Source organism: Schistocerca nitens, chromosome 1 (genome assembly GCF_023898315.1).
Source record: "Schistocerca nitens isolate TAMUIC-IGC-003100 chromosome 1, iqSchNite1.1, whole genome shotgun sequence".
Lineage (NCBI taxonomy): Eukaryota > Metazoa > Arthropoda > Insecta > Orthoptera > Acrididae > Schistocerca > Schistocerca nitens.
In genome coordinates, this window is record NC_064614.1 from 1,267,378,702 (window position 1) to 1,267,395,164 (window position 16,463).

The window sequence follows — 16,463 nt, forward strand, 5'->3', positions numbered from 1 at the left end:
CATCAGAAATGTTTTACTTGTAACAATTAGCTACACCTTTCAGCTACTTCTCTACGTAGTCGCCGTTCTGACTTAGACTTTTGTCATAGCGTTGTACCAACTTTTCAATAGCCTCATCATAGAAGGCAGCCGCCAGTGCTTTCCGCCAATTCTCCACGCTGGCCTACACCTCGTTGTCTGTGTCAAAATGGTGTCTTCAAAGACAGCGGTTCATGTGACCAGAGATGAAACTCAGGGGGAGACAATTGCGGACTGTATTGTGGGTAATCTCACATTTCCATTTGAAAACGATGCAGGAGCATCTTCATTGCCCCTGCAGAATGCGGCTGAGAATTGTCTTGAAGAAGAAACAGCACGACAGTTATGTAATGTTAGCTGCATAGCTTCAGGCGAAATTTCTCACCAGGCCCTCGTACTTGGCGGCAGAAACTATTTTCTAGACATCTTTACGCACTCACTGCGAGCTCAGAAATGAGAAGAGCGACGTGATGCTAACTGGGGTTATACTAGAGACACTACCCAACACATCTGTGCAAAGCTTTATCGGATTTTCATAGTCGTTTCCATTTCGCGACCGATCGGAGCTTACTTTCTGAACGCCCCTCGTATTAGCGTCACAATGCAACCTCACATAAGGCAGTGTCTCTGGGCAATGGTTTGTGGACAACAATATTCCTGAAATGGACTGGCCTGATCAGTGTCCCACCCGAAACCAACGGAACACTTTTGGAACGATTTCGATTTCGCTCCAGAATCCGGCTTCCAGCATCACTATCTTCTCTCATTTCAGCGCTTGAGGACGAATGGGCTGCCTTTCCTCCACAAACATTCAAACAGGTCATTTAGCGGGTTTCATAAAGCCGAAGGATGTGCACACTCTTATCACATGTCCACTAATAGGTGTCTGCATACTATTGACTTAACCCTTTCTAACTAAACTAAACTAACTAACTCCGTCTACAGGCCGCAAGCGACCCATCGGGACCATCCGACCGCCGTATCATCCTCAGGTGAGGATGCGGATAGGAGGGGCATGGGGTCAGCACACCGCTCTCCCGGTCGTTATGACGGTTTTCTTTGACCGGAGCCGCTACTATTCGGTCGAGTAGCTCCTCAATTGGCATCACGAGGCTGAGTGCACCCCGAAAAATGGCAACAGCACGTGGCGGCGGGATGGTGACCCATCCAAGCGCCGGCCACGCCCGACAGCGCTTAACTTCGGTGATCGCACGGGAACCGGTGTATCCACTGTGGCAAGGCCGTTGCCCCGACTTAACCCTTTCATGGATAAAATTCATTTTTTACAGATTTTTAAAAAATTAAGGTGCTAACGGTTTCTTTTCAGTCCCATTATTATATTTTCACCACCAAAATATTTTTTAAGTTCTCCATTTTTTTCACAACAGGAAGTGGGACACATATGTCCCATGAACCATGAAGAGTTGATAATAGCCAGATCAAGAAAAAAATAGAATATTCGATGCCACCATTTTATGGATCGTCTGCCTACCATATATCTTTCACGTAGCTGATCAAATCGGTCAACGCCGCCCATTATGTTATTGTAATGACTTACTACTTCAGGACAGGATACAGTTACCTTAGAGCCATCTTTCAGTTTTCTTTCAATAAATTTGACAACTTTTGGATTGTTGTATGTGGAAAGAAGGCAAACTGCTTTGTTGTCCTGCCATTTCAGAGCAGCTACACCACACTTTACTGCAAACTGAAACTCTCCACGTTTGAGATCACTTTTTTTGTTTTCTAATATTCCTGGTAGTCCTTTCCTCTTTCGTCTTACAGTTCCACAACTATATAGGCCTTTGTTCCTCAGTCCTTTCATCAACTTGTAAGTTGTGAAGAAATTATCGAAAACAATGATTCTGCCTGTGTAAAAAAAATGGTTGACACAGTTCCAGAACCAATCGTTCACACATCTGATAATTCTTGCAGTCTTGTATTGGAGTGCTGTATTTACCAGTGTACACTTCAAAATTTGAAACAAAACCGCTTTTCGAGTCTACAAGACACCAAATTTTGTAGCCCCTCTTTGTTGGCTTCATGGGCATATACTGTTTGAGAGACGTACATCCCTTGAATGCCACTATTGATTCGTCTACTGCTAATGTAGAAGTGGCTCATATACTGCAAAACAGTTTTTGTTTAGTGCTGCAATAATGGGTCTAATTTTATAAAGTTTGTCATAGTTTGGATCTGTTTTTGGACGAAGAATAACATTGTTGTCATTGCAGTGCAGGTTCTGTACGATTTTCTTGTATCTTGACAGTGTCATGACGTTTGAAACTGAACTCACTTTCAACATTGGATCTGAACTCCAGTAATTGTCAGCTGCTGGTAGTTGATGGATACCTATTATTATGAGCATGCCTATGAATGCCTTCAGTTCAGGAGCAGTTATTTCTTTCCATTTGACACTTCTTCTGAGCAGCATATAAATTTGTTTGAAAACATATGTGCTCCATAATGTTTTTGCAAAAAAGTTTCTCAAAATAAACATATTCACTGTCTGTTACACTGAAATCTACTTTCGATTTTGGCTCCTTACACAGAATCACAGTGTTTTTAAAACATGTAGTATCATCACCCCAGTCACTGTCAGAATCACTTACATCTTGATCTCCTGTCTCTTCAGTGTTTATAACACATGCATTATGTTCAGCCTTTTCATAAGAGTTCTCATCAGCGAAAATATCAGGAAAGACGTTTGCAATTCTACGCCGGCCGGAGTGGCCGTGTGGTTCTAGGCACTACAGCCTGGAACCGCGTGACCGCTACGGTCACAGGTTCGAATCCTGCCTCGGGCATGGATGTGTGTGATGTCCTTAGGTTAGTTAGGTTTAAGTAGTTCTAAGTTCTAGGGGACTGATGACCACAGCAGTTAAGTCCCATAGTGCTCAGAGCCATTTTGCAATTCTACTGTCAGTGTTATTTGTTATATGTGAAATCTCTGAACTACCACCCGCTGTTCGATTTTCTGACACCTCATGTGGCATACCACTTCTAGATGACTCTGCATCGGAAGTATTGTCCTCTTCAAAATAATCAGCTTCAGCTCCCAAATCCTCAGGATCATCTGGCAGCGAGAAAAGGTAATGGAGAATCTCACTGTCTTTTACTACCTGCAAGATAGTAATGATAATTCATTAATAGCAAGCTTTAACTGTATTATTTTCAGTGTGAAAAGGAATAAAACAGCGTCACATTATATTTCAAACCGTTAAATAACTTTACAAATAATGTCCGCTCACCGCCTTCTCTATTGCCTTTGCAGTCCCGATTTTTTCTCAGGTTCAGTACAGTCGTCCCTAGATGGCAGCACCATGCAGAGCTGGGCGACATATATCCCGACACTCGAACTGGCACTCAACCACGAAAGGGTTAATAGTGTACTCATTTTATAAACTGAAACGCCTTTCTTTACTGCAGTATTTAGTTGTTTATGTCCCGGCGTGTTAACATTTTACATCAACGTATCTTCAGAGCATTCAATGTGGAATTATGCAACTTGGTTTTCACATGCGACGGATTACAAACTGTTTCCTAAATTTTGAATATCGCATGCAAGAGCAAAACTGTATACTTCAGAGTACATCGCTATAGATAAAGGGATTGGATGAAAATATAGAAAAGCCGCCAGAAACGCAGGTGCTAGCCAAGCCTGCAGGTTGCACTGTTGTATGTGACCATGAACGGCGCATGCGATGTCTTCAATAAGTTGCAGATTAGAACAGTGTTCTGTGTAGTTGTGAGTGCATTACGTCAGAGCTAAGTGAAGTCAAACGTCGGTAAACTTTGCTTCTCGTATGGTGGGTGTTTCCGTAATGAAGGTGGCCGAAGTGTTTGCTGTTACAGGAGGGACCGTATGCAAGAGTTATACTGCGTACAGGGGATGCGGAAAAACATCATCCGTTAAGTCACAACGCGGGTGGAGGTCTGTGTTGAACAGTCGCGACAGCCGGTCATTGAAGAGCACTGTGACGTAAACTGAGAGGACGATAGCTGCAAAAGTCACTGCAGAGCTGAATGTCGCACTCACGAACCCACAAAACAACACGAAGAGAGGTCCATAATCAGCGAAATGCAGGGCGAGCTTAAGTTACAAAACCGCCCATCAATGATGCAAATGCCCCTAAAAGGAAAACGTGGTGCAAAAGCCATAAAACCTGCATTACAGAGAAGTGGAAGAAAGTCATTGCTCGGATGAGTATTGTTTGACACTGTTTCCAACTTCTGATCGTATTTACGTGCTAAGAGTGAAACATAACGGTGTCTCGGTGACTGATTTGGGCAGCCACATCGTGGTATTCCGCGGATTGCGTGGTTACCCTGCAAGGTGCCATTACTACCAAGGGTCTGGAACATAAATAAATATATACTGCAGCAAGAAAAAGGATTTTCAGCTTTCAAAAGTAATACACAAAGTTTGACAACATAGTTTTGTCTCCCCACTCACGCCTCATCATCTTTTTCCTCTTAAATATGTTTTAATACGCTAGAATCGTGAGTTGTTTCACATAGACGAATAGTGACGGGGTACTTATAAAAATATTCTCTGATAAAAAAGTAAAGCTCCCACAAGACACAGTCGGACGCCAATATAACTTCGAACACATATACAGGGTGGTCCATTGATAGTGACCGGGCCAAATACACTCCTGGAAATGGAAAAAAGAACACATTGACACCGGTGTGTCAGACCCACCATACTTGCTCCGGACACTGCGAGAGGGCTGTACAAGCAATGATCACACGCACGGCACAGCGGACACACCAGGAACCGCGGTGTTGGCCGTCGAATGGCGCTAGCTGCGCAGCATTTGTGCACCGCCGCCGTCAGTGTCAGCCAGTTTGCCGTGGCATACGGAGCTCCATCGCAGTCTTTAACACTGGTAGCATGCCGCGACAGCGTGGACGTGAACCGTATGTGCAGTTGACGGACTTAGCGAGGGCGTATAGTGGGCATGCGGGAGGTCGGGTGGACGTACCGCCGAATTGCTCAACACGTGGGGCGTGAGGTCTCCACAGTACATCGATGTTGTCGCCAGTGGTCGGCGGAAGGTGCACGTGCCCGTCGACCTGGGACCGGACCGCAGCGACGCACGGATGCACGACAAGACCGTAGGATCCTACGCAGTGCCGTAGGGGACCGCACCGCCACTTCCCAGCAAATTAGGGACACTGTTGCTCCTGGGGTATCGGCGAGGACCATTCGCAACCGTCTCCATGAAGCTGGGCTACGGTCCCGCACACCGATAGGCCGTCTTCCGCTCACGCCCCAACATCGTGCAGCCCGCCTCCAGTGGTGTCGCGACAGGCGTGAATGGAGGGACGAATGGAGACGTGTCGTCTTCAGCGATGAGAGTCGCTTCTGCCTTGGTGCCAATGATGGTCGTATGCGTGTTTGGCGCCGTGCAGGTGAGCGCCACAATCAGGACTGCATACGACCGAAGCACACAGGGCCAACACCCGGCATCATGGTGTGGGGAGCGATCTCCTACACTGGCCGTACACCACTGGTGATCGTCGAGGGGACACTGAATAGTGCACGGTACATCCAAACCGTCATCGAACCCATCGTTCTACCATTCCTAGACCGGCAAGGGAACTTGCTGTTCCAACAGGACAATGCACGTCCGCATGTATCCCGTGCCACCCAACGTGCTCTAGAAGGTGTAAGTCAACTACCCTGGCCAGCACGATCTCCGGATCTGTCCCCCATTGAGCATGTTTGGGACTGGATGAAGCGTCGTCTCACGCGGTCTGCACGTCCAGCACGAACGCTGGTCCAACTGAGGCGCCAGGTGGAAATGGCATGGCAAGCCGTTCCACAGGACTACATCCAGCATCTCTACGATCGTCTCCATTGGAGAATAGCAGCCTGCATTGCTGCGAAAGGTGGATATACACTGTACTAGTGCCGACATTGTGCATGCTCTGTTGCCTGTGTCTATGTGCCTGTGGTTCTGTCAGTGTGATCATGTGATGTATCTGACCCCAGGAATGTGTCAATAAAGTTTCCCCTTCCTGGGACAATGAATTCACGGTGTTCGTATTTCAATTTCCAGGAGTGTATCTCACGAAATAAGCATCAAACGAAAATACTACACAGAATGAAACTCGTCTAGCTTGAAGGGGGAAACCAGATGGCACTGTGGTTGGCCCGCTAGATGGCGCTGCCATAGGTCAAACGGATATCAACCGCGTTTCTTAAAAATAGGAACCCCCATTTTTTATTACATATTCAAGTAGTAAGTAAAGAAATATGAATGTTTTAGTTGGACCACTTTTTTCGCTTTGTCATAGATGGCGATGTAAGAGTCACAAGCGTATAAGTACGTGGTATCACGTAACATTATCCGTGTTACAATGGACCGTTTACCAATTGCGGAAAAGGTCGATATCGCGTTGACGTATGGCTATTGTGATCAAAATGCCCAACGGGCGTGTGCTATGTATGCTGCACGGTATCCTGGACGACATCATCCAAGTGTCCCGACCGTTCGCCGGATAGTTACGTTATTTAAGGAAACAGGAAGTGTTCAGCCATATGTGAAACGTCAACGACAACCTGCAACAAATGATGATGCCCAAGTAGGTGTTTTAGCTGCTGTCGCGGCTAATCCGCACATCAGTAGCAGACAAATTGCGCAAGAATCGGGAATCTCAAAAACGTCGGTGTTGAGAGTGCTACATCAACATCGATTGCACCCGTACCATATTTCCATGCACCAGGAATTGCATGGGGACGACTTTGAAAGTCGTGTACAGTTCTGCCACTGGGCACAAGAGAAATTACGGGACGATGACAGATTTCTTGCACGCGTTCTATTTAACGACGAAGCGTCATTCACCAATAGCGGTAACGTAAACCGGCATAATATGCACTATTGGGCAACGGAAAATCCACGATGGCTGCAACAACTAGAACATCAGCTACCTTGGCGGGTTAATGTATGGTGCGTCATTATGGGAGGAAGGATAATTGGCCCCCATTTTATCGATGGCAATCTAAATGGTGCAATGTATGCTGATTTCCTACGTAATGTTCCACCGATGTTACTACAAGATGTTTTACTACATGACAGAATGGCGATGTACTCCCAACGTGATGTATGTCCGGCACATAGCTCGCGTGCGGTTGAAGCGGTATTGAATAGCATATTTCGTGGCAGGTGGATTGTTCGTCGAAGCACCATACCATGGCCCGCATGTTTAGCGGATTTCTTTCTGTGGGGAAAGTTGAAGGATATTTGCCATCGTGATCCACCGACAACGCCTGACAACATGCGTCAGCGCATTGTCAATGCATGTGCGAACGTTACGGAAGGCGAACTACTCGCTATTGAGAGGAATGTCGTTACACCTATTGCCAAATGCATTGAGGTTGAGGGACACCATTTTGAGCATTTACTGCATTAATGTGGCATTTACAGGTAATCACTCTGTAACAGCATGCGTTCTCAGAAATGATAAGTTCACAAAGTTACATGTATAACATTGGAACAACCGAAATAAAGTGTTCAAACGTACCCATATTGTAATTTAAAAAACAAACCTGTTACCAACGGTTCGTCTAAAATTATGAGCCATATGTTTGTGACTATTACAGCGCCATCTATCACAAAGGGTCCAACTAAAACATTCATATTTCTTTACGTACTACACGAATATGTAATAAAAAATGGGGGTTCCTATTTAGAAAAACGCAGTTGATATCCGTTTGACCTATGGCAGCGCCATCTAGCGGGCCAGCGATAGCGCCATCTGGTTTCCCCCTTCAAGCTAGACGAGTTTCGTTCTTTGTAGTTTTTACGTTTGACGCTCATTTCGTGAGATATCTAGCTCGGTCACGATCAATGGACCACCCTGTGTATCATCGACGGGCATGTCAATGAGTAGAGCTGCAGTTCTCTGTGAAACGTAGAACGGCCACCAGTGTGCATTAGTGTTGCTCGTGTTTCGTGTTGTTAGTAGGCCTAGTAGAGCATATATGTAAGAGGAGTGAGCACCGCCAGGCTTTGATGAGTGTGAAGGACATGACGCGTATTTATGTGAGACAGCGTTATTAGCATCTGACAGAATCTCAAATGGGCCTCATTGTGGGTGTTAAGAAAGAAACCGAACTTTTGCTGTATCAGCTTTATTGCTTATCGCACACAATTTTAAGCATTGTCCCCTTGAAAATAGTACCCTCTATTGGAAATATACCGTTCCCTTTCCTTTCTTCCAGTTTTGGAACGCCTCTTGGAACACATTTTGTGAGATGACCCGCAGGTTTCTCATCGCATTGTCCTGTATCTCCTCTATGGTTTGGAAACTACGTCCTTTCAATGTGTTTTTCCGTTTGGGAAACAGGAGAAAGTGTGCTGGGGCTACATCCGGAGAATACCGGGGATGGGGCACAATGGGAACGTTGTGTTTTGCTAGATAGCTGCAGATAAGGAGAGACGCGTGAGCTGGCACTTTCTCGTGATGCAACGTGCAACTCTGGTTTACCCACAATTCAGGCAGCATCCCTCATGAGCAGTAGGATTCCCTGGTAGATTTCCTTGTTTACCATCTGACCACGTGGTACAAATTCATGATGGATAATGCCTTTGTAGTCAAGAAACACAACCAACATCACCTTGATCTTTGACCGACTCATGCGCGCTTTTTTTGGACGAGGTGACCCTTTGCCCACCCACTGACAAGACTGCATCTTCGTTTCAGCATCATAGCCGTACGTACACCCACGTCTCATCGCCTGTTATGATGTTCTTAAGAAAGTTTTCATTGTCATTAACAGTGGCAAGCAGTTCCTCGCACATTTCAACACGAGTCTCTTTCTGATCTCCAGTCAACAAACGCAATTTCGCCCTGACACGACGCATCTCAAGTTTTTATCTCATAATTTGATGGCATGATCCTACGCTAATGCCCACCTCCTCAGGAACGTCCCGAACAGTTAAACGACGGTTTCCGCGAATCACAGCACGAAAGCTGTCCACATGGCCATCATCTGTTGATGTGGAAGGACGTCCAGACTTGGAATCGTCACAGACCGACATTCCACCTTGTTGTAAACGTTGGAACCACTCGTAGCATTGCGTACGCTCATACAGTCCTTCCCGTACGCTTGGGTAAGCATTTGAAATGTCCCTGTGAAAGTTTTGGCAAGTTGGTAGCAGAATTTAAGGCACACACGTTGTTCTTCAAGTTGCTTCATTGCACTAATCCGATGAGCAGGCTGTACAAGTGCTTACTTCACGAGTTACGGTTCGTTTGCTAATTGTCCGAGCTGCACGAGGCAAATGGCAGTTTGTTGTCTAAACCTGCCGCTGGCTGCGCTCAGCAGCCGCAGCGCGCTCTCTCTGCTGGTTGGCGTGCTATTTCGAAAGGTGGTTTGCTTTTTGAACACACCTCGTACAATATCCAGATTTGTAGGGCATTCAGATCTGACAGTGGCCCGATGTTTGGGTGCATGAGAACCTGAGGACAGGCATACTCGGCAGGTTTCCGGTCGACCACGTCTGACCCCACAAGGGAGGACCGCCATATAGTTCAACACGCACGTCTGCACCCACTCACTTCTGCGTCTGTCATTCGAGAACAACTAATGGACTTCCGCAACATTCTGTATCTTCCCGCACCTTTGGTCACAGACTACCAGCAGTTGGACTAGGGAATTACCGCACCTTGCATAGGCTGACGTTAACGCCACAACACAAACTGCTGCGTTTGGAGTGGTGCCGTACTTGGGAAGCTCGGACTGCTGATGAATGGCGTCGCGTTCCGTTCATCGGTGAGTTGGGGTTCTGTGCTACCCGGAAGACCATCCTCAGCGAGTATGGCTCCAATGATACGGAGAGGCACAGCGGTGTCAGTACTGGCGTAATCACAGTCTAACACAACAGTCGCGACACTCTGTCTCTTTTTTGTTACCTACCAAGCGGCCAGGAAGTTACACTGTTCAGTTCGGCGAGATCTTGAGAGCGACAGCAGTGGAATAGATTTTACGGACGGTAGAGTCTGTTGCACAATAAACTGCGGCAACAAGAAGAAGAAGACACGACATTTGTCTTTTTTCAGATTTCCTAACGATCCTAGGAGGTGTGAACCGTTATTTTACAGAACAGTTTATTTACGATTTCCTTGTAACCTATAGATATTGACAGGAGAATATGGTGTTCCTTAAGAACAAAAAAGTTGCCAGTGAACAACAGAAGACCTGACCTTTTGCAGAAACGCGTCCATCTACTCAAAAACGTGAAGTTTTCCTTGCTACACTTCCAGTCAAATCAGTGAAAGCGGAATGTAAGAAACGTGTGTGGAACGCAGTACCTACATTATTTAACGTAGCAGATAAGCCTCCACAACTTCCGCTGAAGGAAAAATCACATAGAAGTGCTAATAGAAGAACAAAAGCAAAAAAATTGTTTCTCAACACAGAAGAAGCCATTTCCACAATCGTTGCTGCGCCTGATCCAAAAACGGCAAGAATGCTCAACACATTCACTTTTGAGCAAAAGTAATTATATTTACAAAATATTCATGTATTCTGACCCTACGACTTATCTTAGAAGAAAGATTAAGGCAAACGTACGTTTCCAGCATTTGTAGACTTAGAGAAAGCTTTTGACTATGTTGACTGGAATACTCTCTTTCAAATTCTAAAGGTGGCAGGGGTAAAATACAGGGAGCGAAAGGATATTTACAATTTGTACAGAAAGCAGATGGCAGTTATAAGAGTCGAGGGACATGAAAGGGAAGCAATGGTTGGGAAGGGAGTGAGATAGGGTTGTAGCCTCTCCCCGATGCTATTGAATCTGTATATTGAGCAAGCAGTAAACGAAACAAAAGAAAAGTTCGGAGTAGGTATTAAAATCCATGGAGAAGAAATAAAAACATTGAGGTTCGACGATGACATTGTAATTCTGTCAGAGACAGCAAAGGACCTGGAAGAGCAGTTGAACGGAATGGACAGTGTCTTGAAAGGAGCATATAAGATGAACATCAACAAAAGCAAAACGAGGATAATGGAATGTAATAGAATTAAATCGGGTGATGCTGTTGGAATTAGATTAGGAAATGAGACACTTAAAGTAGTAAAGGAGTTTTGCTATTTGGGGAGCAAAATGACTGATGATGGTCGAAGTAGAGAGGATATAAAATGTAGACTGGCAATGGCAAGGAAAGCGTTTCTGAAGAAGAGAAATTTGTTAACATCGAGTATAGATTTAAGTGTCAGGAAATCGTTTCTGAAAGTATTTGTATGGAGTGTAGCCATGTATGGAAATGAAACATGGATGATAAATAGTTTAGATAAGAAGAAAATAGAAGCTTTCGAAATGTGGTGCTACAGAAGAATGCTGAAGATTAGATGGGTAGATCATATAACTAATGAGGAGGTACTGAATAGAATTGGGGAGAAGAGGAGTTCGTGGCACAACTTGACTAGAAGAAGGGATCGGTTGGTAGGACATGATCTGAGGCATCAAGGGATCACCAATTTAGTACTGGAGGGCAGCGTGGAGGGTAAAAATCGTAGAGGGAGACCAAGAGATGAATACACTAAGCAGATTCAGAAGGATGTAGGCTGCAGTAGGTACTGGGAGATAATGAAGCTTGCACAGGATACAGTAGCATGGAGAACTGCATCAAACCAGTCTCAGGACTGCAGACCACAAGAACAACATCTATGTATTACAAAGTCGAGTGAAGTGTAGCACTGTGTGAAACATTAGGCTCCCTACAAAGTTGTTATATGTCTAGGAAAGTGCCTGTCATAACAAGAACAGACGACAAAATAAATATATTCTTCTCATACATGAAATATGTGTTTACATTGTCTTGTTTATATGGCAGAAAGAAAATTTTTCACATATTCGAAAGTATTTCTTCATCATTAAACTGTGGCTTATGTCACTGAAACAGGGAGATTCGGCTGTTTTTACGTGTATTTCATGATCAATCACGTCTCTTGATAATTTACTAGTGCTTGGAAAGCAAAAAAGTAATAACTGTTTCGCTTGGTTAGAAAAATAAATAAAAACAAACTTTAACTTTATGGCTGCTTTTTCGCCGCTTGGGGCGCTAGTGTCGCACCGGCTGGCAGGCGGTTAAAGTTCTCATAGCAATGTGTTCAAAAATGGCTCTGAGCACTATGGGACTTAACTTCTGAGGTCATCAGTCCCCTATAACTTAGAACTACTTAAACCTAACTAACCTAAGGACATCACACACATCCATGCCCGGGGCAGGATTCGAACCTGCGACCGTAGCGGTTGCGCGGTTCCAGACTGTAGCGCCTAGAACCGCTCGGCCACTCCGGCCGGCTCATAGCAGTGAGTGTCAGGAATGTATATGTAAGACTGTGGCTTATTGGTGTGGGGAGCCATCAGGTATGGCTTCTAGTCATGGCTGGTGGTGAAAAGGGAATTCTGACAACACAATGATACGCCACCGGCATCCTGCGTCCACATGTGCTGCCTCTCATGCGACAGTATCGTGGTGCCATTTTTCAACAGGTTATGCTCGACCATACATGACATGTGTCTACATGAACTGTCTGCGTGCTGTGGAGCTACTACCGTGGCGAACATGATCCCCAGGTCTGTACTCCATAGAATGTACGGAATGTGGGACGATCTCCCACATCAGTTGTGTCCCAGTGCCAAACTCCAAGATATCAAGGACCAGTTATAACATTTGTAGGCTGCAGGGGAGGATATAATGGCATTCTGACACTCTTCTCAACAGAATAATTGCAATGCATCTAGGCCATAGGGGATGCAACATTATTCTGATATGTGACCTCATAGTGCCAAATTGTTTTTGAAAATTGGACTCGATATTGTAATTCCTGAAATAATATCACACTCTCTCTCAAACCGTGGAATTTCATGTCGTTTCGTCATCGCCTTCTGTGTGCTTCACTTTTATCGTCAAGTAGTGTAATTACGAGAATCATTGTTTTTTGTTGTTAACACAAGTGTGAAGAGGAATAAAATGAAATATCTAAAAATTAACAAGTTTCTGATGGTGGCTATTCATTTAATTAAAAATTCTCGCCACACGCTCCTTAATTGTCATAGAATCCCAATCCTCCTGTTATATTTAACTTACAGGCCGATTTACTTAGTCTAATCAGACAGCATCTTCACGAACCTAATTTAGATCACGCAAGAGAACACATAAAACTTTATTATTAACAGTTTTATTTCTTAAGCATTTCTATGATTCTTTCATGATAATGCAAACATTATCTTAGCAATTACAAATAAGTTTATTATTAGCAAATATATACTCTTAACATGAAAAGACATCAGTAGCTTATTTAATTTCAATCATTTCAAACCACATTAAAAACGTTGGGGAATTACATGAAATCAGATAAGGGTAGGGAGTGAGAAATGAGGAAATGTTTCCTTATCTGCCTTAACGGATAATGTAGAGATGTGAGAAGCAGTTAGAAAACACAATTAGCAACAGATAATTCTATAGGATGGATTATTCTTATGATGTCCTTTGAACGTACTGAATTTCTCTTTGATTTTTGGTTAATTCATGTTCTTGATAAGAGTAATATTTTTGAAAATCATCTAATGTAAAAAGTGTGTCACAGATTTTTTTTATTTTCGTTATAAAGGGTATTATTTATCTGTTTATTAGATACAAGTGTTAGGGACAAAAACAAATTATAAATGTAGATGTAGTTGCCATCTCACGTAATGGTGCTTGAGTTGGGTACACATGGACTCCACAGCAAATAAAAAGTAATTAATAGATGTTCTGTAACAAATCAAGGAAAATAAAATTTAATTAATTTTAATGTTTGCTCTATTAATGAAATTCAATCTAAAGTGAAGAAAATATAGAAAATATTACTCATGCACATTGAAATCTGTTTCAGGAAATGTTGCTTCGTCATCGTTGTGATATTCCTACTAGATTGTATGTATTTATAACAAAATGGCAATTTGAAAATGATTACTTTTATCAAAATTAAGCTTTTGCAATGTTTGGTTTCTGCTCCATAGATAAAAAGAAACATTGACATTCAGGTATCTAGAATTGTTACGATTTCCGAGCAACCGACATCCAGTGCATAATTCCTCTTCTACCTTTTGTGTTTAGGGGCGTCACATGGTGACGATCTGAATCATTTGTTCAATAGAAATACGGTGGAAGCCAATTCCACTTCAGGCATAATCCAGGCTCAAATGACACAAATGTGGGTTAACTTCGCCAAATATGAGTAAGTATAAAACTTATTATATTTCATATTTATTACTTTCATTAGTGATGGTTAATGGTAAGAATCAAATTTCTCGCAGATATGTATAAACCGGCATTTAGATAAGTAATATAACCGATAGCCATTCTACTCAATGATTTTCTGAAAAAAATAGTAATAGGAATTTGTTCCAGTTCAACTACCTACTTCCATGTGAAATGTAAGACTATTAAAGCCACAACTAAGTCCACTAATTGATAAGTCCCTTTCTTACCTCTTTATGTATTAGATTGATGAATATCCCTGTCAGAATTTGAATTCGTGAGCATGTAATGTGAAAGCAATTTGTAGACGGTGATGCACCCGCAAAAACATTTACTATCCAGGTGAAATGTGATAAGCAGCAATGAAAAATAGCAACTCACAAAAAATTATTGCCTTTTCAAATAAAGAAAGAGCACAATAGTTCATTTCTGTTGCCTGTTTCCCAGATTCCTAAACGTCCTATTATAATACTCTGTTAATTTTTAGAGTGTGAGTTGCGTTGTAAAATAAACCACTTAAAACAGTTTCTGAACATTTATACTAATTCTGAGAAGTGGTTTGTCCAACTGACATATTTACTGTTGTTTCAGCAATCCGACGCCGGAAGTGACATCACTTGTGCCACTGACGTGGAAACAGTACGACGAGTCTACCCAATTCTATTTGCAGATAACATCACCGCTTAGTAACGGTACCAATGTGTTTGGTCCGTACATGAAATTCTGGCACGACCTGCTCCCTCTTAGTTAAAGGCCCTACACTCACCACAATTATTTCAACACAGACGTACTGACGTAAATTAATGAGACACTATATGCGGAGAGAGCAGTCTCATAGAAGCTAGGTGTGCCTGCAATCTTTTGAGTAAAACTGACATTGGTAACGAAAATTTTTGGAACTGGTTTGATACATGACAGGTCTTTAGTTTTATTTCCCTTTTTTACAGATACTTTGTGACATGTAAGTAATTCTATGAATACCATGAGTTTGTCCGGCGAAATACTGTTATACACTGTGTTTTGTATTTACTCGAATAAGAAGTTGAACCTGTGTAAGCGTTGAGTGATAACCAGTAAAGTAATTTTTTACTGAGCATTGTCTACGTCGTCATTTCCTTAGAACCTTCACGAAAAAATGATCTTTAATGTAAGTGCGTGTCCGACCTAATTTATCTTTATGTATTATAATGTCACCAGCTGCGGTTTTCTGTCTATATGTGAAACCTAATCTTAGGGGCGGGTCGCTAATACTCTTATGTTTCTTCCTTTTTAATTTGTACAAGTAAATGGAAAATGGCGTACTTCTGTAGACAAACGTTTATGTTTCTTTCTCTTTAATTTGTAGAAATAACTGGAAAACTGTGTATTTCTGTAGCCAAAGTTTGTGGCTGTATGGATAGTTGTTGTGGAATCCTCTGTAAAATCAAATTGTTCGAAAACAAATACAACGAAGAAACATATTTTATACAAATAATATTGCGGCGTATAAAATATCATGTAATCACCTGGCAATCATCATCCAAAACATGAAACTCAGATGGATTTGAGCAGCAAAATTCATAAAATTGAGGTACCACAGAGTGACTTGGTATTCATATCATAAAACACGCTCACAATTGTAAATATGCATTGGTGACAGAACCCACGAGAGAGCGGTGTGCACATATACAGATGCTGGTAGTATCGTGTACACAAGGTAAGTAGGACAGTACATAAGAGGAGCTGTCATTTGTACTCTAGGTCATTCATATGAAAAGGTTTACGACGTGATTATTGCGGCTTGGGAATGGTAGTTGGAGCTAGACACAGGGAGCATTCCATTTCGGAAATCATTAGGGAATTCAATATTCCGAGATCGACACTGTCAAGAGTGTGGGAGAATGCCACGTTTCAGGCATTACCCCTCACTACGAACAACGCGGTGGCCGACGTCCTTCGCATAGCGACCGAGAGCAGCGGTGTTTCTGCGTAGAGTTGTCAGTGCTAATAGACAGGCAACAATGCGCGCAGTAACCTTAGAAATCAATGTGAAACGTACAACGAACGTATCCGTTGCGACAGTGGTGCGAAATTCGGTGTTAATTGGCTGAGCCAGCAGACGACAGATCGGGTTGCCTTTCCTAACTGCACGACATCGCCTGTAGCGACTCTCCTGTGCTCGTGACCCTGGACCACTGGAA

The 16,463-nt window shown here is 43.1% G+C and overlaps 1 protein-coding gene across 1 annotated transcript in view; it reads left to right on the forward strand.

Annotated features, from left to right (window-relative positions):
- LOC126239888 (esterase FE4-like) overlaps positions 1-15,377 on the forward strand; it is a 72,674-nt gene extending 57,297 nt beyond the window's left edge. Inside the window, exons 10-11 of the mRNA XM_049947893.1 lie at positions 14,140-14,260; positions 14,875-15,377. Coding sequence (XP_049803850.1) covers positions 14,140-14,260; positions 14,875-15,034 — 281 coding nt within the window. The 3' untranslated portion in view covers positions 15,035-15,377. The remainder of the gene's footprint in view (positions 1-14,139; positions 14,261-14,874) is intronic.
- Positions 15,378-16,463: the final 1,086 nt, after the last annotated feature.